The sequence below is a fragment of the Pagrus pagrus genome, assembly GCF_965226575.1.
Source record: "Pagrus pagrus genome assembly, chromosome: 8".
Taxonomy (NCBI): Eukaryota; Metazoa; Chordata; class Actinopteri; order Spariformes; family Sparidae; genus Pagrus; species Pagrus pagrus.
The window spans coordinates 5966920-5993063 of record NC_140192.1 but is presented as its reverse complement, the minus strand read 5'-3'; the positions used below and the strand labels follow the sequence as shown (position 1 = coordinate 5993063).

Here is a 26144-nt window from a genome sequence, read left to right as displayed (position 1 = left end):
GGTCACTGTACGTGCGCAGGCATATATACAGGATGTCAGTGGGTGTGTGTGCGGATGTGTGTGCGGATGTCAGTGTGTGTGCGTGCCAACAAGGGATTTCAGAGGCTCTGACAGCTTAATTAACTAGATCCAGGCAAGTGACATAAAGACCCAATTAACCACACTGACATAACTGGGTCAGCATCGACAATCATCCCACTCTGATGCTCTAAAAGACACCTTTGATAAAAAAAGCAGTCTGGAGTTTGAAGTTTGAAAGTTTGCGTCGCATTTATCTTTCCAGGAATCAATTAGGAACACGTTTTATCACAGTGATTTTACTAAGACATTGTTACACAAGCGTTTATTTATTCGTCTATATTTAGACAGACAACGGGCTTGCACTATAGGTTGCCCTGAACATTATACCATAGCATGCTTCCATACTCCACCATTTTGGATTAGGCATGCGATAAAATGTGCAAGCTATGACTTCAGCCATGATAACAGGCTAAAGCAATTCAAAATAAATCAGAAAACCAAAATACTGACTGTAAGTCAGTGATCTAGATAGATTTTCAAGTCATTCATGTGACGATATTTACGATTATCTACATTCACGATTATCTCAATAATGAAAAGTCACCACAATCAACTTATGTGAGAGTTTTTTAATGGATCAATGGTGAAATCTTGAATCATCCCATTCCTATAATGGATAATTATTGATATTTCTTTATAACAATGAATGTTTGCTCTGCAACACATGCAGACATAGCAGATTATATATTATGACGTCTGAGTTTTCCTCATCATTACAGGGAAGAAATATGTTCAAGTACAAAGAGCACTTTCTACAGCAAACTCTTACACTGTACAATGAAAAAAGAAGGAAAAAAATATGTATCCATTATGCTGTATAAACTACTGAAAGTGACAATTGATTGTGTGGGCAAGTGCAGAGAATTCTCAGAGGTCTTGTACGTAAGAAGAAGTGGGACTTGGTTTATGTCCTTATAAGAGTCGAGTACCAGGAGGAATTAGCTGAGCATCGAGGAAGAATATATATTAAAAAAAGAGTCCCCAATGTGCAGCAGAGTGTGAGGAATAGCAGAGCGCTCTCCAAGGTGTCCCGCACAGACAGAACTGGGACACCAGAGGACACCCAGTTGGACTGGGACGGGCCTACAGAGGCCTATTTATAACCCACTACTCCACTGCACCTTGGTGCACTTCCACTGAATGATGCATGGCACGCACATATGATACACGAGTATTATTTTACTCATACTTGTGACTTGTGCTTCTGAATGTGACCCTAAATATCATGTCTTTGCATTTTATCACAACGCAGCGTTTTTTTGTTTTTCTGCAAGATTAAGCGCATGTGCATTTTAAGAACTGAGGTAATTTGTTACGGCAGCACATCCCCGGTGTTATTAGATCGTTTATGCAATGTAAGCTTATAAATGATAGAAATGAGAGGATGAACGGAGAGAAGGGCGAACAAGTGAGAGCAGGTGAAACGGAGGCGAGAAGAGGCAAAACAAGGAAGTTGCTCAGCGATAAAGGAGGTCACAGATGTGCTGAACAGAAAGCCTGCACTGGCTTCTCTAGGGTGCACACATGCACCAACACACACACACACACACACAGTGTTACCTCTGAGATTTAACACAGGTGCAGATGCTTCACAGTGATCTATTAGACTCACCCTCTCATGTCAACATTCAAGAGTGGAGAGAGACAGAGAGAGGGAAAGATGGATGGGGAGCAATCTCGAGAGAGGGTCGGATAGAGAAAAGGTATTTCCACGGCGATGGGGAAGGAAGGAGAGAGAGATGGGGAGTTAGGGAGGCAGTGATTATGGTGGAGGAGGATCAGGAAGCAGGGAGTGCAGGCTCGAAGCAGATAGCTGTGGGTGATCCATTAAAGCTAACCCGACAATGTCAACAAATAGGGAGAGGACGCGTGAGAGGAAGGGAGAGAAGGAGCCCGTGGAGAGAGAGAGAGAGAGAGAGAGAGCAATGGTATGGAAAAAAAGGACAAATGAAAAGGTAATGAGGAGGTGAGGGAGAAACGGAGCAATCCGGAATTTCCATGCTATGTCAACAATTAGGGAAAGAAGGATTGAGGGGGGGAACGAGACTGAGGTGCTGAATGGAGAGAAAAGGGAGTGGAGAGAATAGATGGGGGGAAGATATACTGGGGTAATCCATTAGGCCAAACACTTGGGAAAACAAGAGACGGAAAGTAAAAGTCATGTGAGGAATGCAGGGGGAGAGGGAAGGAAAAGAAAATTAAGAAAAGACAGGAGGAAGTTGGCGAGGTAATATTTTTCCCTCGTGTCTTCATGTCAAAACATGAGTTGTGTGAGTGTGTGTGAAGAAAAAAACAAAAAAAAGGAAGAAAAACCCACCAGTAACCCGTGGCTCCTGCTAGCTTCCCTGATCCATCTATCCAGCATCAAAGAACCAGGCATTACAGAGATCGGCTATGACTGTGGTGGACGCGCTGATAGATGGGCTGCGCTTTTGAGACATGAGGCAGGTGTGTGTTGGTGTAAATGGGAAAAAGAGATGTGCGAAAAGTGAAGAAGGCAGAGTAGAAGGCCAGTGCCTTCGAAGAGGGAAGAGAGTGTATGAGACAGATAGCAAGGCAGGAAGGCTTGAGGCTCGGCGATGCAAACTTGAAAGCAAAGGGCAGAGGCATTTATTAACCGAGAGTTGTGATACTGAACTTACCGAAGCCCCAGTACCTCCAACTATGTCCTGACAGACAATTCAATAAAAGAACACTGCCAGGTGAAGAAAACAATTCAGTGAGGAAGCACTTTATGATTAAAGCTGCATAGCAATACATTTATTTCCAGGAAATAAAAAAAATAATGACCGATGAAGGTATGAAATGTTGAGTGAATATTAGGGATGCACATATTGTGAAATTCTGGGCTGATACCAGTGTTTAAAATAACAATTTGGATGACAGCTAATACTGTTATTGAATTTGTTGTGTTTTTTTCCCTTTGGTTGTATCGTTATTATTCCCTGTAATCTGATTAATTGGTGCGATTTCTATTTGGACCCCAATTAAATTTTTCTCATTTATAGAAGGCAGAGTTAATGGGGTCTATTTTGGGGCAATTACTGATTCTGCCATCCAAGTTTGTGAAAATCTGTTCAATAGTTTTTGTGTAATCCAGCTGACAAACCAACCAATGAATGGACATGGGTGAAAACCTAACCTCCTTGGTGGGGGTACAAAGCATGTGAGGGAAATCAAGTTATCTGGGAAGGGTGGTTTAAAGGTGAGCCAAATATATTGGTCTATCTTAATGCTATTGCTTTTGGATCAGTTTAATTCCAAAAGTATCAGCAGTCCAATATTTAACTAAAGAAATAATCATTGTAAATTCAGATATTGAAAAAAGAAATCATTTTTACAACAAATGATCATTTTCTTTATAAATAGAGAATTCATTATGAAGGGCTGAACTTTCAACCAAGAAGATTAAAAGGAGCTGCAGATATTCTGGATTTCATTACATTACAGATCACTCAAAGTATATCTAATATGATGGCGGAGGTCTTTAATACATGAAGAGCTCTGGAAAAAGGAAGCTTTGGGATGAAGAAGCAAGCGGGCGTAGAGGCGACCAAGAGGCAGATGAGTCGGGACCTGAGGGTCAGGGAGCAAAGCCATTCCCACTGAGATATGAGACACTTGAAGCTATGGGCCGCTGATTATTTGTGTGGGGGGGAGCATAGTATGGTAACCTCCTTGTGTAAAAATTTTACTCTTCCACTGTTACATGTCATTTTAATGGTGTGTTCAAGCTTGTTCCACTTGTAATTGGATGTTTTTTTTATCAGCACTTGCAGCACTGGTCTATTTTCGGTGAAATAGAAGAGGAAAGCATCAATAAATTACTCATACATTTAGAATGAAATATTATTAAAATCATGTCTTTCCTCATAGTTGGAATTAAAAAAGGAAGCATTGCTCATTTTGAGAACCAAGAACTGATGAAGGAAACAGAAGGAGGGGGAAAAAAAGGAAATTGGAACAAACAGAATAAAAATAAATAAATGAACAACCAAACTGAATAAATAGAAAACCACTCAGACCGGGAGCTCTGACGATATATGAAAAGGCATGGGGACTGTGATAGCAACAGTGGTAGCTGAAGGAAAGAGAAAATAAATACAGAGATGACAGTTTGGGGTGAGTGTGTTAGGGGACGAAATGCTTAAATGAGACCCAGGGCTCAAATCATTAGAGGGAGGCAAGACGGAAAACATCCAAATCCACTCACCAGCTCAGACACGTCGAGGGAGCGTTCCCCCAAACAGGCGCTGACCTAGTAACAGCTAGAACCAGAATCAACACCTCACATATCACCGGGGAAAAGTTCAAAAAGTGAAACATTTTCCACTTGTGATAGAGGGACTGAAAGTTCGGAAATTAAAAGATTAAACTTGGTCTCTCTCCTGTTTTAATACGGTGTGCTGCACTTTGTGTTCTTGGCTAATCTCCGAGCCCTGGATGTCACAACGTAATATTTGCTCTGGAGGTATTTTTGCAGCGAACAGATTAACGAGAGGTAGACAAAAAATTATGACGTCCACGGAAATTGTAAAAATATCGACCCAATTGGCAGACTAAATGTTAGCTATGTACGTTCCTGCCACAGATGAGTTCAAACTTTACGTTTGTTTGTGTTTCAACTTTGCACTTGTTCTAGGTTAAATTTTCTATTCCTCTCTTGTCATAACATTGGGCTGATGGTTTTCTTAGGTTTAGGCACAAAAACCACTTGGTCATGGTCAGGAAAATAGCATGGTTTGGCTTACAATACCTGTTTTGGTTAACACAAACATGGCTAGAAATGTCCAGAGGTCTCATTAAAAACACCCAGTTCTGTTGCCACAAACATGGCTGTAGATGGCCAGAGGTCTGCATACAAACACCCATAAACACAGCTGGAGACGGCCTGACTGCAAGTTAAAAATATATCTGGTTTTGGTCACCACAAACACAGCCAGAGATGGCCCAAGGGCCCCTTAAAAAAAATACCAGGTTCTGTTGCCACAAGTACAGCTGGAAATCGACCCAACTTCTCCTTAAAAATATCCAGCGGTGTGACGTGTACAAATGTTGAAACGCCGTGGTCACCTACCAAGAATTCTGAAACCCAGATTCGAACTGCGGTCGTCTGGTTAGGCTGCCTCCTAGCCTTTAACTCCACCACCGCCCCCTCCACCTCCTCAATGTGAAAGTCAGGTAATAATCATGTGATGCGAACTTGATGCGACACGTTTTGTACAAATCTCAAATTGGCACATACAAACTTGGACGTGTGTTTTGCAGAGACGTTAACCGCTGACATTATGCCCTGGTGACTGGGCTTCATATATAAAAAGGTTAAAAAAAAAAAAAAGAGTTAGATGTTTGACCATGAAAATGTGGCTGATTTATTCTTTTATTGATTTAAGCGTAATACATGACTACTGGTAGCTTTTAGCAGATTCATGCAGTCTAATTCACATTCCCAGCAGATACAGAAACAGGTGGACCGTCACACTAAATGGCTAGTTAATTATGTTTTACAACCGGTTCTATTAAATTTTCTCCTTCAACCAAAACGACTACCACCCCTACTGCGACCAAAAATAATGAATTCAATGCCTAAACTTAGCAGACGCAGCAAGTGCTCTTAGGGAGATTTTATGGAGTTTCCTTAAGTCTTTAAAGGCAGCGTGTTGTCTAACTGACTTCCCCAGTCGCTTTGAGCCAGTGTCGAAATGATTGACAGCTTGTTAAATTATAGAACAGCCCAGTGCGTGGTTACGGGTCAGCGCGGTAAAAAGTGTTGAGGCCCTCTGTGTGTGTGTCTCTGTTGCTTTTCTTTATTTCTCTGGACAGTGATGTATTTCGCATTTCCTGCTGAAACCTCCAGTTCAGTAAGTACTTTAACATCACTAATGGCAACAGCAGAAGACGGAGGAGGGAAAGAAAGGTGAAAGAGAGAGAGGACGCAAAGAGGCAGAGACAAGGAGGAAGAAATGAAGAAACAGTGGGGATGAAATGAGAGCAATTGCAGAGTGTGCAGAAGAAACCGCAGGACGCACGACTGCTAAAGAGCATTTAAGTGTTTCAGCATTACGATCTAAAAACACCTGCATTGCCTGACTCATCTGGGAAGGAATGCTTTTCTGCCAAGCAGCACCATCAACCTCAGCAACCTGAGCTAATTTTGCTTCATTTTTTTGTCGACTTTCCGCAGAGATATTCATTTTTTAATGTACAATAAACGCATCTGATTTCTCAGGGTTATGCACATGAAATCAGGGAAATGGAAATTGCGTCTGAGGCAATTACATTAATTCAATCAGAGCTAGGTGTTTGGGGTTTCTCAGGAGCGTCTGCTTTATTCATGGTTAAGATCATTTATATTTCACGTCGTCCTATCCATTTTTCACTCTGTTCCCAGAGGTATGTCCTCAAAAGTCCTCTCACATACTCGAGGTAATCAGCAAGGATGTGCCGCATCGTTCTCTTCATCAAGTTAACCTTGTCTTGTTATTTTGGTGGTTCAAACACAATGCATGTTCAAGGTACGACTAAGGAGATGGAAATTAAAACCCACGAAAACAAACGCCTTTATTCCTTAATTATTCATCCTTAGAACAAAGGAATGTTTTATCAGTTTATAAGTTTTATTATGTTTTTCCTGTAGGATTTTACATATAATAAACTCTGTTATGTAAATAAAAAGAAAGCAGCTTTTGTTGGACGTGAAACTAATAAAATGTTTTCGTGTATGCATGTGTGGGAAGCTAACCCTGTCTTTACTTTTTTAACACAGTCGTGCGTCCGTGCCGGCACTCACACTCGTGTGTTTTTTGGGTTTTTTGCGTGTGAGTGTGTGTGAGTGTGTGCATGTCAAAGCTGATTCACTGTACAGTGTAGGAGTGCTGATGACACTCCATAATCATTAAAGCATGAAGAGGCTCTGAGCTGATTGGGGGCATGCTAATCCTTTTTAATTGACTCTCCAGCTCTCCAGTGTTATTAAAACCGCCCAATAACAAAATCAGCTTTGCTTTATTAGCCGGGTCAGCTGAACTACTGGAGACCTCCCCTGTTTGTTAGTGTTGCATTTTGTTGAAGGGGGTGTACAGTAAATATGAGCATGGTAAACAAAGAACAAAATGGAGACGTAGAGACCACAGGACGTCGTGCCTCTGCTGGAAGGTATTGTATGAAAACCGCTCATTTCTATTACATTCATTCTGTAATACACAATTTATGTTAAAATTTTAGTACAAATGCAGGAAATTTAGTGTCCTTTATGTAATCAGGGTACAGAGGCTGGGCTGATGGGGTAGGGTTCACTTCTTAGTTCAACAACTAATGTTTGCTTTTTAAAATATTTAACCATGATCTTTCCCAAACCATTTCTAAGAATGCCAGTAGCCATTTTACCACTTGCTATGCATGAATATTGCAGGAAAATCAATTCAAAATTGGGCTTTCTATTGTGGTGAGTAAAACCCCTTACACACCATACTCCCTCACGTCTCCGCAAAGACTACAGCCGGCGGCCAACATGCTTATAAGGAGAAAACGCGCTAAAGGGGTAAAATCATGGGTACTACAGAGACCGGCTCAAGGGGCTTTCCCTTTTCTTTTTCCGTTTCTCTTTTCGTGCACTGAACAGCAAATCCGAGTGATTTCTCTCACTGATTAGCCACCGCCGATCATACATGCTGAATCGGCCAAAAAGCCTCCGACAAGTGCCGTCCAGTGCCAGTGATGGCCAACGATACGCTGAAGCCGAATGTGTTTTTTCAGCAGAATCGTAACTTTAATGAACACCCCTTTGCATAGCTGCGCCTCATACTGCAGCACTGATTTCATATTTTCTCACCGACGAGGAGACAGCAGATGCCATCATGATCAGCATGTTACCTCTTATGGTTCCCCAAAGAACTACAGGAGCATCCTCTAAGTGCTGCGCATCAGCCTGTGCAAGGTCACACTTAAGTAGCCTCCAGCCATCTACCTTTGAAAGAATTATGCTTCTGAAATCAGCAAAGCATCAATAGTGCCAAGAGCTTCTTGGCAGACCGTTTGATAAACTGATGATTCAATATAATTCCAGGGTGTAAGCAGTATTGTGGTTAATACAGCTCAGCAAAAACTGACTCATATTTGATTTCACACCACCAAACACATTTCACTTAGTGTTAAATCGAGGAGTGCATCGTAGCAATAATGGATTTTACAATCAGATGGCAGAAGATGACATATCATTACAAACATATTCTCCGCTCCACAAAGACGACACGGTCATCTTCTGATAATGTTCTCTTGTCAGATTTATAAAATAAATATTAATTGCACTGACAAAATTGACGACGACTTCCTTTGGTGTCTCACTGAAGACTACTTAACTGAATAGTGACGTAAGTGAAAAGCAATTAATTGCTGGCAATTATTCAAAGCCTGGATTATTAAACTTCTTCAGTCTTGGTCCCAAATGAAGAATTTACTGTCCCAATTGCTTTAGTAGTTAAAACGATATAAAATGATATCACATCTCTTGCCAGCAGGACTGAAAACTATTTTTAGGTGCCACATTATTTCATAAATAAGTTTCTAATATGTTCATTGTATTTTTTATAATATATATGCAAATACACAGAAGCCTTTTATAGATGGTACGTGCTCACGTGCACAACTTTCAAAGTCCTAAAAGACTCACAAGGTCTAACAACTTATAAAACTTGACAGAAGAGAGCAGAGATTTGTTATTTGACACTGTCGCACCCCGTGTCAAAACAGTGTGTTCATTCATCCATGACAACACTGTCAGGACTGCCGAGGGCAGCGCGGGTAGCTGCCTGACAATGCAGTACACTCTACACAGTCATGTCACCATCAATCCGCAGCTTTGTCTCCGAACTGTGTCAAGAAAGACAGGGGGGCGTGAGGAAGACTGAGAGACAGCAAGAGTGACAGGAGGAGACACAGCGGCAAAAAGGAGAAATAGTGTGAGAAATATTAAAAAAGAGACGTGGAAATGTAGGCAAAGGACCAACAAGGACAGACAAACGGAAGATGGCTGAGAAACTGTGTAAATCTGTGAAAACGGTCAGTAAATTAGCTTTAATTTGAAAAAAAAAAAGAAAAAAAAGCAAAGGGTCAGCATTTCAACACCAGCGAATTTAATACTCCTTCCACATTCCTGCGAGGAAGACATTAAAAAGGGCTGATTGCAGAAGGTGGACTATCCTATAGTGTTTGCTAAAGCCTTTGAATAGATAATGAAAGGGGAGAGTGAAGGTTTTCCTAATTTGGGGGGAGTCTGCACAAACGTTCATTATCTCCTACCCTCCTACTTCTGACTCAAGCACCCACTCAGTCCTCTACACACCACACACACAAAGAACAAAGTCCTCGTCTCCTAAAAGACTCAAACCTCAGACCATAGAGGACTCAAACTACATATGATCACTGGCCCGCGCACTTCCTGTCCTCTGCGAGGACGGAAGAAAATAATACACAGTCGTCAGCTAAGAAACAAAACACAAGGGGCGACGGTATGTAATGAGAAGCTTCCCCCTTTGAATTTTGATTGATAGTTTCCCTAAATGGCAGCGATGACGGGTGAATGGACTGTAAGTGCTGGCAGTTACAGCCACTGTGAGGTCTGAAATAGCAGAACTCCTGAGAAAAAGCCAAGATAAACATCTGGCTTTAGTGTTTTTAAGAAAATGTTCCACTTATAATCTGCAAATAATGCATGTGCTCTGAAATAAGCATTAGATGAGAAGAAAAAGCAGAAAGAAAAAAAAAAAAACATTATATATTTAAATCTTTTGGTCTAGACAGAAGCAGTGATTGGAACCGAATGGAACTGAACTGAGAAAACAAGCAACAGAAACACTCATTTTATGACTGTATAAAGACACAGTAAGAGAGAGAGGGGGTAGTCAGTAGAATAAAACAGCGAGGAAGTCACTAATGCAGAGATTCTGCAATGGAAAATACTCATTTTCAATGCAGTTCTGCACAGTCTGCTGGCTTTTGGAGTGGGATCTGACTAATGCCTGAATTTACTGACATGGCTTATCACTGGATGAAAAGCCTCTAAAGGCTCCCAAAATACAAAGTGGTTATAAAAGACTGCGCTGCTATACAGTACAAGGAGTGAAGCAGTCAAAGAGATAAAACATACTGTACGCGAGTTCATGTATGTGTCTGTACATGTGTCGGTGAACACACACACCATTAGATAATGATCACAATCCCCTCCTCGACATCACCAACAACCAGCCACAACACTTTTATTGCGAAAACAACACAAAAGCCGCCCCTCATCATCCGGCCCATTTGTAAATTACTCTGCAGTGATAGGCCATCGCAACAGCATTTTAATAATCTTAACACCATTTCAATAATTCACCGGCAGTAGGAATGAAAAAGATTGCTGACTAATCTGTGGATTACGGTGATGATTTCTGACAGAGGTTGAGGATCAAGGTAAAATGTGATGGGAGATGAGCCGTGGGGCTTACTATGCTAGCTCAAAGAGGATTAAGGTAAGGATCTATTGGAGGAAGCAGCATTACATAAATTGTTTTTGTGCACATGAAAAACACACACTCGCAGGCACGAACAAACACACGCTCAGCCAGGTACACAAACACACGTGTGTTTCTCCAGGGCTGGGATGAAAATGACTTTAATACTTCTGGCGCGGTTGTCACAAGGTTTTATGAAGCTAAAAAAGACCCACTGCTGTTCCCATCCCCTCGGGTTCATTCAGTTCCATTTATTCAGATATACATTCAGGATTCATTTTAATCTTTATATCCATTGACAGAGCTTTTGATGCAACAATCAATGGAGTGTTCTGGTTAAATATATGTTTTGGATGCAATTAGAACACAGTTTATCTTGTACTGTGGGTGAATACTCGACTCCGGTTGGCTGCTGATAAACGTACAATCTGTTGTTAATGTCTGTTCACTGTTCTGAATTGCTGAGCTGTAGCCTGTATCTTATCTAAATATCTTATTTACTGTACAACACTGAGTAAAGTCCCTGAGTGCATAACACCACAGGATGGAGCCTTATGATCCATTCACTCTTCACCTCGCTACTTCAGGTTGCGACCGACGGTACACGTGGCATAGCGTCTTTCAATTATCCGGGAAAATCTTGATGGTGATTCAGGAGACATTGACATTGCTGGTGAGCTAGCTAGTCTCGTTGTTAGACATGCTGTCAAATTATATTTATTGTTTGTCAAACATGTGTAATGTTATTGACTGTGAATCGAAATATCTCTCGTTGTCATGTCGTATCTGGTTCATCCTAGTCACTGGAGTAGTGAACGTTTACATTGCATAGGAACCTTACTGGATTGTAATAATTGTTCCAGGTATTATTCAAACCCTCGGCTATTGTTTGGGAAAAACTTTAGATTTTGATCACAAAACCCATGAAAATATAAGGTGTATAAGGTGTAGTCAGGCAGGTGCACTGCCTGACTACACCAACTGCCCTGTAGCTCTTGCTGGAAAGCAGGGAGATGTGTTAGCAGCTTTTTCGCTACGTTCAATGAGCTCTTAGCTTTTTCAGACTCATATATACATAGACAATACAAATGTAACACCATACTTCTTACCAACCTTAGCTTTAATGGTCTTATTTTTTTTCATTTGGCAAGTGACCATGGTATAAGCGTGACAATGCCCTCTGAGGTGTCCATTTTCAAGCCTCCGCATAGTCTGTATCAATCGTGATAATAGACACCTCATCAGGCTTTATGTCTTACATATTTCATACATTTGTTTCCGAGGTCCAGAAGAATGCTGAGCTCTAGTGAGATCTGAAAGTGGGTTACAGCTAAAGAAATTCAATAGATCTGCTTCTATCTCTGGACAAAGGAAGAGAGCGTGTCTTATTTGTTAGACAGTTTAATTCACACTGTCACCTCCACTGTCCATTTAAAGCACTCCACCGGCACAGATGTTATAACCTCCAGATAGATTCTGCTAGTAAACGTCATTGTATGACACATTAACAATGGTGACTTCAGGGACTGAAACGCACTGCGTGGGGTCCGCATACAGTATTACTGTACGAGTGTGAGAGTGCCGAGGAAAGCCGTGAGCGTTTTGGCCGCAGCACACCGCTGATGACTTCTGACAGAAAAGTCTGCTCTATTTTACATCACAAAGAGTCGTTCGAGCACACGGAGGCACACCCATACACAGACACTGGTAATAACACACATGTGTGTAGAGTTATTCCACACTGGCTGACGCAGTCAGTCATTCACAAAAAAATGACATCGATGGTCACTTTGAGGGAGGTTATAGAGGCCAAATGTGTGTGTGAACATGTGTGTGAGATGTGTGGCTGTGCCTGGATTCACACAAACACACACAGCTGCCTCTTGGTTAAGATGGTGTGTGTGTGTGTGTGTGTGTGTGTGTGGTGCCTGAAGGTAAAACTTTCTCTTCCTGGCTGTGATCAGCTACAAACAAAGGGAACCTTGAAGCTGTTAGCTGGATTGTGTGTTTTGCTGATATGATAATCTAAATCCCATCTTTATAGGACAACCTCCCTGTGACACCCGTGGTGTGCACATCAATGAAATGCTACTTTGAATGTATATTAAATAATGTTTCCGAATAAAAACAGCAGGTCTCAGACTTTCCTTTAAATTTATGTTGTGATGTGAAAGATTACCCTCAGGCAGATAATGTACGGGTCGGTCATGAGCTGCTATCCATGCGAAAAATCTGCACTAATTCAGGGCCGTGGATTGAGTTGTTAAGAATGTGACAGGAACTTGACCCGGCTCCAGACACGTATCCAGTTACTGTCTGACTCTGCGTGTGTTTGCGTGCATGTGTGTGTGTGTGTGTGCGTTAGGGATAGACACGTGGAGGGCCTGTCACCACACACTGATGTGTTTATTTCACTGCAGCTGGGGTAATCACTCACACACAGAGACAGACGCAGACAGGCACATACACAAATATTCACATAGACACACACGCACAAATCCATAACCCCACCTGCTATGCGCAGTCTTAGGCTTCGCCTGGCCTGCGGGGTCACGCCTACTCTTCAAGATGAAAATGTATTCCTGCCGTCAGACTGCTGCCTCGTTCTCTGGCCTCTATGTCCTAATGAAGCTCGCAACATTTGCACGAAAAAAAAAATATATATACAAGTCGGCTCGGATCTGAAGTTCATTTCAGCGCTGCTTGGTTTCAGTGGAAGCTTAGGTGGGCGATTCGATTATCCCGACTGGTTTTGATGACCTCAGGGCAGAAAAGTACTTCTTGTATAGAAAAAGTTTACAAAAAAAGAAAATAAACCGAGCCAGAATTGAATCAAATCAAAACTGGAGACATTTTTTTTTTTATATATATTGAGAGAGAACATTGTGCAGCACTTGTTGCAAGTTCTCTGAATTCACCGTCTGTGTCCTCAAGCCTTTCCTGTTGAACTGCTGAACCGTCCCCGCTGAATCCAATAGCTTTCCATCAGCCTTTAAAGGCTTTCAATCACACTCTAAAGAGATTTAGATGTTTCTCAAGGATTTCACAATGCCTCAGATTTTGTCTCTAAGGAGCTTTAGATTGAAAGAAAGGAATACAAAAAAGAAAAGACTGATTGATGACAAGAGCAGTACTGTCAGAGGAGAGTGAAAAAGGAAACAAGGGTGTGTCGGTCGATGCGGAGACATTTTCTTTGCAATCTCTGATTGGTTTGACCCCGACCTCTCAAGGCTAACAGTTGTGCAGCAGTTAAAATGATCGCGGGCTAATCTGTCCCTTAGTGTACCTCTAATACTTTAGTATTTGTGTGTCTGTGTGTGTGTACCTGTGACAATGAATGGACAAACATCTGTGTGTTGGCACGCGTGTTACAAATGCTGCAAACAAACGAAAAATGGTGTGTGTGTTTGTGTGCGTGCGTGCGTTAAGGGAGTCAAGGCTTCGGTGGGGCATGTTGACGGCCACGTGATGCCAGCTGGGTATTACGATGTGGGTGTCACATATCAGGGCACCGACCCTATCACATTGACAACTTTACAACAGTCGTCAACTGGTCGACACAGCAACCGCAACCACTAATATTAGAACATTTTGAGAGAGGTCACAGGACACCGCCAACGATAGCTGTCAATCAAAAAAGAGTGTGTGAAAGTGTGTGTCTGTGGAGGAGAAGTGAGCAAGAGAAAGAGGAGAACGAGGAAAAAGAGACTGTGAACTGCAAAGAGAATTGGCTTGATAAGAACAAAGAGAAATAGAAAAGTCAGAAGAGATAAAAAGGAAAGTCAGGGCTACAACCTGAGGTCATCAGCAGGTTTTAGACCTAAATCCCTCTAATCAGCTTCAGCAGACAGGGGGAGACAGACCAATCCATTTGCCCTGAGATCCCATTATGACAGGAGAAAGGAATGGGAAAGAGGTAGCAAATTGAACGCACCGGGAAAAATAGCTCTGAGTGTCGGCGCGTATGTGCGAGCATGCCTCCGCGCTTATGTGAACGAATGTGTCGCGTGTGTCAAACAGGTGTCAACAAATAAATAAAGCAGATGAAGCAGAAGTAGTAATGAGTCATTAGTGTGGAGAATTGTCTCCAAGATGAGGGAGAGGGAGTTTTGAGTGTCAACGTGGGCGTGTGGTGGAAAAATAGAGACAAAATAAGTATGTGTATATGCAACTTATTTGTCTCAGCAAACCAGTTTGAGGGAAATGTAATGAGTTTTATATCAACATGAGGGAATGTTGTTCATCAACGTACCTGGCAAGTTGCAAAAATGTTGATACTGAACGTATCAGTGAAATCTTCACTGACAGAGGCAATCGTGCACTACACTATCCATTCATGGTGACTGCAGTGTTATTCAACTTTTTTATGGTTGTGTTTTGGCAGTGGCAGTTTAGGAAAAGATCACAGTCTGCCGTAATACAGAAAAAGTCAGCAGGGACTTGAGAAATAACAGGCGGCCGACACCATCAACTAAAACTATAACTATAAAGATAACGACGGGAGCATCCACACTGATGAACAATAACGTCCTGTAATCACGCTCCAGCTGTGTCGGCAGCTTAGGAAAATGGATATTAATGACCTGTAACTGCTGTATACTCCACAGAGAAACAAAAAAGAAAAGCCCAAGAAGGGTGCAGTTTTCACGAAATACTTCGAGGATGAGGAGTTGAGAGAATCCAGCACTCTATTCATACTTGAGTCAACATCAATTATCATTATAAAGGACATCACAACAAACAGAGACCACATCAGTGCCAGAGATCGTTTGGCGGTATGTCAGTACGTAGGTACAATTATGTTTTCTATGTTTAATTTGCAGCCTTATATACATTATTTTGTCAGGAAATGTCCCTGAAATCCATCTATGTGTTGGCCCTGTAAGATTTGTTTGCTCTGAAAGTGATCCCGACCTTATCGTTCCCCACTGTCGTCGTAATGGTTGTGGTGAGGACTCCACCCACTTGAGTTAGAAAGACTGTATATTTATAGTTATAGTTATGGTTATTTGTGTGGACAGCCCTTAAGATTTGGCAGAAGATCTACTTACATTTAACCAAAGTCGCAACCTTTTCCGAACCATGACCAAAGTGCTTCTGTTGCTAAAACGTAACCACAGACAGGAGTCAGGTCTGGATACTGGTGTCACAGCCTCATGCTCAGTTTGCCCTCCTTCCACCCCGACCACCTCCGCACCACACAGATGTAGTGTTACATTTATTCAGAGAAAGGTGATCTGTGAACATGATCCAGACCGTCACCAATGGAATTATGAAAACAATTTAGTGATACACAATCTTTATTTCGAGGGGACGAGGTTGACATGACGTGTTGAACTGATGTCACGACTTGACCAATCGCTTGTTTTCCCTCAGAAGAGATTAAAGAGTTTGAGAAGTAAAAAAAAAAAAAACAGGAAAGTATCACTTCTCTTATTCCCTACCTCTCCTTCTTCTTTCTGGTTATTTTTCGTAGTCTTCCCCACCTTCATCTCCGCCTCCCCCCTCCACACACACACACACACACACACTCTCCCTCACTTTATATGCAGGCCTGCCTGAGTGCCTCCCCTCGCCCCCTCTCTTTCAGTTTCTCTCCCCCGCTCTCTCAGGGGAGCTGTGTACTTAGGTGCAATTGAAAACGACTATCAAACCCTGAGGAGCGAAACCTGATTCAGAGACTCCTTATCCGGTAGCGCAGCCCTCTCCGAGTGCTGTGCTGCTCTTCCCCTGTGACCGACTAAATGAAATTATGTCTTTTTATCCATTCAGGTGGGAACGCAGCCAGATGAAAGTAGGAAAGTAAAGAACGATCTGAATTGTGAATGACGTTCTTCTCTGTAGTTAAGGCCCTCGGGGAGTGGAAGTGACATGTGTGGCTCCTCCAAAGCGGATGTTTACTGTGCGACACGTTTGATGAGGGAATAAAATGTGGATGTGCTGACAATGTACTCGAGGCGCTAAATATTATCTTACGGGTACCGTTGTGGTAGTGTTACTTGTATGCCTGTGATTAACCAACACCTGTTCAAATTACTGGCACTGGTGGGGGCCTCTGACCTCATAAAGTCGGCCTTGTTTATCAGAGTGTCCTTGGGCACGGCGGTAAAGTGATGGCTTAAATGACCAAAAGAATGATGTCGTGATTTTACAAGGTGGCTCATTGGACCAAATGTGATTCCTACAGTGACCCCCGAGGGTCAAAACACAACATCACACAACATTTGACGAAGCAACAACTGTTCAGGTCACTGAAAAGGTGGGACAACACTTCTTGTTTGTGATTTAAAAGAACCCAAGTCACCGTGGACATTTCAATGTCTTTTCCGGTCCTATTGTGTGCTACTCGCAGCAGTGTCCTTGCATGAATTCAAACTGAGTTTGAAAGGACTGCAGAGCAGACGTAGAGGTCACTTGTTGAATAGTTGCCGCCCCATTTAATCTAGTTCTTTCAAATGTGCTTTCAGGGTTCCCTGGGACATTTTAATAACATGATTTGATGAAAGCATCTAAAAAATTATTCTATAAGAATGTCACACGCTGAAATCATATAGGAATATTTTAACAACTCAAACTCAGTTTAAAGTTTGTGCAAGGACACTGCTGACAACAGTACTGTTGCCAGGGCCTTAGTTTCTGTCCAATCACAAATGAGAAGTGTTGTCCCTTGTTTTCTGTAATCTCAACCGTTATCAACCGAAATATTGCATTTCTGGAGTGTTGTTGCCTTTCTGAAATGTGTTTAGACCCTCAGGGCCACCATAGATTCCCCCTTAGCGAAGTCAAAGCCAATTGTGCTCATTCACGGTTTCCTCTTAACTGCAAATGGATTCACCTCAGTTCACTTTTCAGCAATATGTACATCTCTGCTAATGAAAATGAACATGGCAGCGTTTTTTCATCCCTTTTGAAGGAAAGCAAACGGTACGCCATCATTTATTACCCTCATTATTTTCTGCAAAGCTCAGGTACAGTAAGGGAGCTAGCAGTGAAAATGTACAATAACACAGGAATATAGGCTAGGCCTCTGCAGTCTGTGAGATTTCTTCATGCAATGTGCTGCAACTCAAATTGGCTCTCTGGGGACATCTAAGTCTAAGTTTAAACTCTGGATCTTTAGATCAGCGTTACCTCGCTGCAGCAGAGCTTTCAAGCAACCGTCACTCAAAACAGGATCCAAGCCATTCCCCTCGGTTTCCCCCGGTGACTATTCAACGTGAATTCTGCTGCGCAACGTGAAACAATGCTGAAATTTTCTGAAACATGATCCTCACTTGCATTAAGGCTTCTTAATTGTGATAAGGTCCAAGTCTCAGGTCTCAGTTACATCTCATGAAAATTAAGTGTGATCCCCGCTGTTTGAAATATCAAGTGTTATCTGTTTTTGCTTTAGGCATAACACTAGCAAAGGAAAAGAAAGCTGTATAACAACATTTGTCAAAGGGTCAGGAGACATTTTTATTCAGCACACCTTTCAACCACTGACTGCAGACTTTGAAAGACTACACGCACCCATCAAACCACTCTGTTCTGCTGTCTGTCATTCACAGTTCCAGGCAATGTCACATCTTTAATACCTGACATTTCTGTAGCCTTTTCAAGCTACCTCCACTTGATGATTTCTATTTTTACATCTTTTTGCATCCTCCCGTTGTCTTCATTCTGTCACGCCGTCTCTTCAGTCACACTCCCTCGTTCTGTTCTACAAGTCCTCTTTCGTAATCTCACATCTTTCTTTATATTCACGTTGGGGAGAGGCTAACTATAATGCTGCACGTACCTCAGCGGCTGGTATGCCCTCCGGAGGACGACACTGTAACAGCACTTCCTGCTCCAGCGATACTTCCTTTCCCAGAGGTTCCTGGTCGAATGACTTCTTCAGATCTGAGGAGAGAGGAAAAGGGAACTTATTGACCACTGTAAGACAGGAATAGAAGTGAACGAGAGCGCATATGACTATGACGGTTAATGTGGCGGTGCCTAGAAATGTAAATAATGACTTTTTCAAATGAAATAATGTAATTACAATCACGACAATTTAAATGGCCTTCAATTAATCAGTGTTAGATTGCCCACAATAGCTGACAGTCCAGGCGATGTCAGCTCGCTGTACTGAATGCACATATTTTTCCCTCCGCAAAAGACAAAAATAAAGTGGTGAGTTGTGTCTGTGTGCAGGTGTGAGAACTGTAACTAATTACTAAATTTCATGAACGTGCCAGGAAGCTGGATTTGCAAGACCACAATGCACTTTTGGGCCAAAAAACAGTGATGGAACCAATCAGCATCCTATGAGGAACTACAACTACAATGGTGGCTCTCCAGATCTGGAGAGTATATCTCACTGAAAGAAGAGCAGAAAACAGCACTGAAGGCTTTTTTAAACTGTTTTTGCTCTTTTATTTTGCTACATGGTTTTGGTATGGTTTGACTAACCAACGGGCTCTGCTGATGGGAGCACTCTCCTACTGTTGATCTGATTGGCTGACGTTAGACTGTGACAGACGTTTTGCCCAATCAACTGCCAAGCATTTTTTTGAAAATGCCTGCCCTTTTCCCCAAACAGTTCCTGAGGCTGTCTCACCAGATGTCTGTGCAACAAACCATCTGGTGTGACACTTTAACTGTTCTGATGAGGTAGTTAAGACTTTGTTTGGGTAGCTTGTGAAAAAGCTCGTGTTGCACGCTGCGGTGAAACATGGGAGCACTGATCCGCTGATAAAATGTGTCAATGGAGGGCGAAGCCTCGAATTTAAGCTGGTTAACTCCGTGTGTTCCAGCCAGTATTAAATTATTTCTTCTCTAACGAGGACAACCCTGGAAACATGACACACCAAAGCAACATCAGTCATCATATCAGAGGGCAAAAAAACGCCTCAATGGAAAGCGGAGGTGTGTGGGAGGCCATTTTGCAACGGCATCCTGTGATTCAGCAGTTAGTGAAGGCAAATTCAGGAGATGGTGCCATGACATTGTAAAGCGAGCTTATTACCTCATTGCCGTGGCAACAATGACAGTAATTATGGAGCTGGCGGCTGAAAGTCAGCCATGCATATATTGACTTCTCCCACTCTCCTGTCACTTCAGAAACATACACAACAAGGAAAAACACTTAGCTGTATATTTCTGAGTGTCACACAGGGGCGCACACACCGACGCGCACGCAGATACATGTTGTAACAACTCGGTGAAAACAGTTTTAAACACACTGCGGATCATACTTTTAAGTGCTTGAGCTACTTCACACACTAAAACACAGGCTGCTTTGTTGTATGCATGCCCCTCAATCGCTATGCACAACATTTAAACCTTTGCTTTCATTCCATATAGACTTTTCAAGAGTTCAGGGATCTCACGCACGCCAAGGACAATAAATGATTCACACTAATGGTCCACATGCTGTGATAGATGACAGCGTTACAAAGCAGCATGGAATGCGCTGCCATTTCTTTCACAGAATGTTTTTCATCTGTTTTCATTTTGAAGGAGAAAAAAAAAATAAAATTGCTCACAGTAGCAGACTTTAAGACAATTAGCCAGACATTTAAATAAGAACAACAGGAGACGGGAAGACAAAAGAGAGGAGGGGAGACAAAAGCTGTTAAAGGAGATGAATGAAAACACGAGACACTCAAGTGGGAGGATTGATGAATGAATGGAGGGAAGGACAGATTTGTTTAACTGATGCTTCGTGCTTTATGTATTTTCTTCGTGGTATCTAATGGTTCCTCTCACCACCATACTTTGACACAGTTGTACTTGCTTTGGATGAAATGGCAGCAAATACCATGTGATGGCAGAAGCTTGTCCATCAGGTGAGATTCAGAGATACTGCTCCCACTACAGAAGCTATCCCTTAGCGTCTGCTGCTATACAGTATATCGGAGGCTGGCTACGTGTCACAACAGGGCTGGATCCCGCGATTTTGTGAATCCTGCCGCCTCGCAAGGTTACACGATTTTGGCAGCAGGACAACAACATCCTCACGAGAGGTGAGAGTGACAGTTGGTGGCTGTTATGCACCCCTAAGCCAGTTTGCCAACCACCGTAGAGGACGGAAAGTGACAAGAAAATATGGAGGAGGAGAGTGACCCGCTGTAAATACAGAGCAGGAAGCAGCCAACCCAAGATGAGGAGGAGGAACCTGTTACTGAAAGGGTGAGACTTCTGTCACGCGTGCACGGTTTGGACTTTGAGTAGCCGACACAGAGTCGTTTGTTTATAACTCGAGCCTCGTCTCTTGTGAGGCAGCTGCTCGAGGTTACTTTTTCTTCATTGGATTTACAGAACGATTACTGCGTCGTGATTTATACTGTTACTGTTAATAAAATTACACATACCGTGATCTTCCTGTCTTCACTCTGCAACTCGTCTCTCTAAGTGAGATTCTTTCATGATATAATTTCATTAACATCTCCCTCCTTTCACTGCAACGCTTTCTATCATTCTGTCGTTCACTCTTCACCTTCTTCTTCTCTAGTTTGATTGATTCCAGCTATTGGACAGAGTTAAAAAACATAATTCACTGCTCCCCTGTTCACCTCCAGTCTGCTGCCATACGCTGCACCGTGTGCATGTATCCTTTTTTATTGGCAGCTGAGCTTTAACACATGTTAGAATGATTAGCCCGCCATAGAAAAAGGCCATTAAACAAATTGTAACCCGAGATGAGCGGCAGTGTTGCGGGACTTAGCAGGTGACTTTATTTATGGCGCTGATGGATTTCTAAATAAGAACATATGCAGGGGATGAAGCGGGGAGGGAGGAAAACATGATGTTTCTTTTTTCACTCCTTGGTGTAACTCAGAGGTTTATGATCTGGTTTATCCTGGAATCAAGAGTATACGGCCTCAATATGATGTGGATAAAGGGATCTGCATAACTGCCTCTTTCACCCATTCACATTCTTTAACATAACATTGTAGACGCCTTCGATTACTCAAACCAGCCGGATTACACAAATACAAAGAGTACTACACATGTTATTTAGTAAAAAAGAAAATGGATGTGTGTCTTGCACGTGTAGGTATGTGTTCCTGCGTGCATGGGATAGCAAGTTGTGTAACTAAACCCGATTAAGTGTCACATGTTACACATTTAATGAAAGCCAGCAATCCAGGATGATTAATGACACTGGCAACATATCTGAAGATATGCGAGGTGTGTATTTCAACGTGACATCCAGAGTTTTGCTATGGCAGCACGAACAGCAGCATTTAGCTGATAGAAATCTTTGAGATGTTGGTATGAAAAACTTTTTCACTTTGAGGAGTTTGGAGTCACTTTGTTAGTTTGCAAAGGATGGCTGCTGTGGGAGACAAATCCTCTCTGCTCTGTCCTTTAGTCTTTAAAAAACATACACAGAAAACTTTCATTGGAGGTTACAGTGTATGTGTGTGATCGAGTGTGTGTGTATGTATCTTTGTGTCCTTTTACTCTCGTGGTCCCCTGGTGTACTCTTAATCACCCTACCCGTCAGCTGTGCTACACCATTTGTGCGCGCACACACAGACAAGGTAGATAGAACATTTTTTAATGCTGAACCTGTCGACTCCGAGTCACTCTCTTGGTATTTCATCACTTTACAGCTGCTAACAGACAGAGAAGGAGGCAAGAGTGGAAGGGAAGGAGAGGGGGAGGTATGGAAGGTGGGAGAGCAGGTGGAGGGCTGAAAGATGAGAGGCTGAAAGAGAGAGGAGGAAGGAGGGAGAAGCTGGCAGCACACAGCACGACCACCTTACCTTTTTCTTAATACCAAAACCACCTGCTTGGTCTTTCATGTCCACAACACCAAACCATTCTCATGTCAGTGAGTCCACCCTGTATCATCTGTATTTATCTGCTTTATCTCCCTCAAAAGCAAACCAGCAATCCATCAAACATCCCAGCCATCAATCCGACTGTGATTACATCTCCTTTATCAAGATCCCACAGACAAGCAGGGAGATAATAGTTGTCCAGCTTCCAGACGTAAAAGAAACTTTGAATCAAGCCTTTAAAGATATCCAGGTTTTAGAATAGTGAATTTCTCTCCCCAGTTCATACAGACTAAAATATACTAAAATATTGGACAAGCAAAAGCTATCATGACTAGCTGAATTTCTAGGTGTTGTTATTGCAAGATGTGGACATTTGTGCCCTCAACTGCAGATATCATGAATCTCTCACAAATTTCTACTAGCTCAAATTGCCAAACGTGCTACTTGCATTTAGCGATCTAGAAATAAAATTGTAATAAAGTGCTGCGTAACTTTGGATAGAACCTACTGAAGAAGAAATGTTTTAAGGTCAGACAGCTTGCACAATTATTGTGTGTTCATGGATGGTAAAGGAAGTGCACAAAAAGTTTGACTTGTAAATTAACCTGAATCCAATGTATTGTTGATGCAAGGAACACAGTTCAAAAATGGAAATGTGAGGACAAGTAACTTATACAAAAACACATCTAGGAAAGAATCAATGATTAGATACTACAAATAACCATAAATAAAGAAAATGTTGGCAGTGTGTTTTCTCCCCTCCTGCTCCTCGAGAGGAAACTCCCTATTGAGCAACAACACACATGCTTGGTACCCCAAGAGTCAAATATCACCCATTTGTGCAAAGAAGGGAGTTCAGGAAGTTTCTACTTCATGCAAATCACCTCTGACATGTGTAAGCGACAGCTAATGGCGCTCATTAACCCTGACCCCGACTTCCCCAGGAGCAGGACTGACTTGAGGGCAGATACAGGACCCCGGTGTCAATCATTCTTGCCAGTATGTGTTATTGCAAAGTAAATACTATAAAGCGAGTTAAAAAGCAGCAGCAGATGAGCTACAGATTGAAAACAGATAAGAGACAGTCTACCACGTTTGTATCTGTATGTGAGAACAAGACGTTAGACGTGCTCATGCCGTCTTATTTTTGGAGATACACCACCGACAAAGCTCTTAAGATTTCCAAAATTCTCCCGAATACCTTCCAAAACTACACGATGAGGTTTAATTTCATGCAATATAAATCTGATCATTATCACACTCCGTGTGTGGAGCTATATTTTAAGGGAGTTATGTGAGGACACATAGCATTGCTGAGGCTGAATGATAACTTCATAATACAGTCAATCCCTTTGGGGGATGACAGCCTGAACAGAGCATGATGGTTCATTATGGGAGTAATCACCCAAAGCTTTAGCCCTAAATCCACCACATGGCTACCCACACAACACACAGCGAGGCACGTACGTGTACAGACACCGAAAGACAAAGGGAGAACGAGATACTGTCACAGTGAGGGGAAACGCACACAGGAGCTGGAGACAAACGAGCAGGCACAACACAAATGCTGAGAAACTCGCAGTGGGACGGAAAAGCAGGCACGTAACCACAAATGCGAGACAAATAACAACTGCAGACACACGGAGAGAATGAGGAAGTGATTGAGGGATGAGACGCACTTCTTCTCTCCTGCCAGCCAATTCCAGGAATAATTTCCTGGTCTTAATTAGTAAGGGAGATGGTGAAATGAGGAGTTGGTTGTGAGAGTTGATTTCCATAAAGATTGAGAATGAAATTAGAGGAGATTAAAGCAAACTGCTTGGGGAATGAACACACAACACACACACACACAGACTCACATTCACACACAGTGCTAAGCCAGCAGCCTATGACAGACACGATTTTGCGAGTTTGTAAGCAATAGGGCATGTGTGTTTGAGTGTGTGCTTTAGAGAAAGAGAGGATGTGACATTGTGTTGGCGACACAAGGGGACCATGAATTCATGTCAATGGAAGGTGTGTGTTTTTATGCTTGCGTGCAAATATGTGCCCGAGGGAAATATGTGCACAGGAGAGGAGGGACAGCTGTGTCCTATCAATTCACTGACCCCACTTCACTCCCGAACTGCAGATAACGCTATCCTGGCTTCATAAATATAACAAAAGCAAATCATAAATTCACTAAACAACAAGGGTTGAAAAGTACAGAGGGCAACCTTGTAAAGTGTTCTTCAGCGTGAACTCTCCAAAAATACACAATGAAGTAGTGTAAGCATCTATTCAAAAAATGACCTTTTCTTGCATAAACTCCTCTTTCCCTCTCGGCGTCCTCGCCTCCCTCCCTGTGTCTCTTCTCTGCCTAAAACTTCCTCCACTGGTCCAAACTGTTATTATGTTTGTGGTTAGCTTGTTGCCTCAGGCACCTCTACATAAGCACATTTCAGAGCAATTATCCAAAATGGGTGTCTCCGCCTGCACGCTACCCATGCCAAATCATAACGGTTTCCCCTGGTGGAGCTGCTCAAGCAATAAAGAGCAATGTGAGATGCTTGGGAAGAAAATAGCAAGAAAAGTACTCTACTTTAGTCTCAGAGAGGATAATTTGGACATCCAATTTCCTCCACAGTGGCATGCAATGGAAACAATCAGACCTCTGGTTTGGAAAAAACGAAATCACTTAAGTGATAAAGCACACAAGGGGGGAAAGATAATATTTAATAAACATTACAAGAGGAAATGTAAAGGGATTGCTAATTAAATGCATTTTTGATGATAAGTTTAAACAATGAAACATTTCCTGCTGTATATTATAATAATGAGGGGGATTGTGTTGCTTTCTGGATGTCATGATACAAACCTCATTAAATGGTGTGCCTTTGTAGAAACGTACTGAATCACTTTATTATCTGCTGCATATAATATTTAGTTTGATAACCATTAAACTTGTGTTCATCGGACAGGTTTTAAAGAGGTCAGATTATAATCATTTTAGGGTTCATACTTTTACGTGTGGGTCCTAGTAGAAATAGGTTTACATACTTATTTTTGGTGCATTGCTGCAGCATCCCTTTTCACACTGCGTCTTGTACGCTCCGTTTTAGCTACAGAGTGAGACATCTCGCCTCTGTTCAATCTCTGGTGAGAGTTGCACATGCACATTGCTTAATGAGCAGGATGTAGCCAATCAGAGGCAGAGTAGGGCGGGTCATGCTGAGCAAGGTAGTGTGATCTAAAATAACGCCGCTACATCTTTGGGTTTTTTCACTTTGCAGACCATTTACATGCACACAAATGCTACATCACACAATAAAGGAAAGGCAAAAACTCCAAATGCATAATATGAACTCTTGACGTAAATATGTCCTAGCGCCATAGGATATTCAGTGTTAGTGCTGTTGCAGCCTGTGGTTGGGTACCTCATCACTATTTGCGCACTCATACGTCAACTTCAGATGCTCCAAAATATCACAAAATTGAAGAAGTAAAGGCAGCCTGTGACCTTTAGTGCCGTTAGAAGAAGTCATTTCCTCTAAGTGACTTTAGACTTTCCACTCAGACCAGTTCTTTCCCTGAACTCTCCACCCTGTCATTTCAACACTTCACAACCTGTGATCAGCCTGAGACATCAGGAAAAGGTCTTTCCAGCCGCAGTCAAGTTTTGAACAAGTAAACAACTCCATTCGCTGACATAGCATCAGCACTCTGAAGCACAACACTTCCTCTGGATCCTGTTTTTTTTTTTAAATGGCTCAAGGGCCTGACAAGAAGTGGCATGTTTTTAAAATGACACACTTCACTTTAGATCCTCAAAACA

General features: G+C 42.2%; 1 protein-coding gene across 4 annotated transcripts in view; it reads right to left on the bottom strand.

The window, feature by feature from the left end:
- The window catches only part of unc5ca (unc-5 netrin receptor Ca), a 230723-nt gene that overhangs the window by 59022 nt on the left and 145557 nt on the right, over nt 1–26144 (bottom strand). For all 4 annotated transcript variants that reach the window (XR_014623084.1, XM_084359379.1, XM_084359380.1 and 1 more), the window contains one exon: nt 18352–18455. Coding sequence is in view for 3 of the 4 variants with exons in the window: in XM_084359379.1 (XP_084215505.1) it covers nt 18352–18455 (104 nt within the window). In the remaining variant the exon portion in view is untranslated. The remainder of the gene's footprint in view (nt 1–18351; nt 18456–26144) is intronic.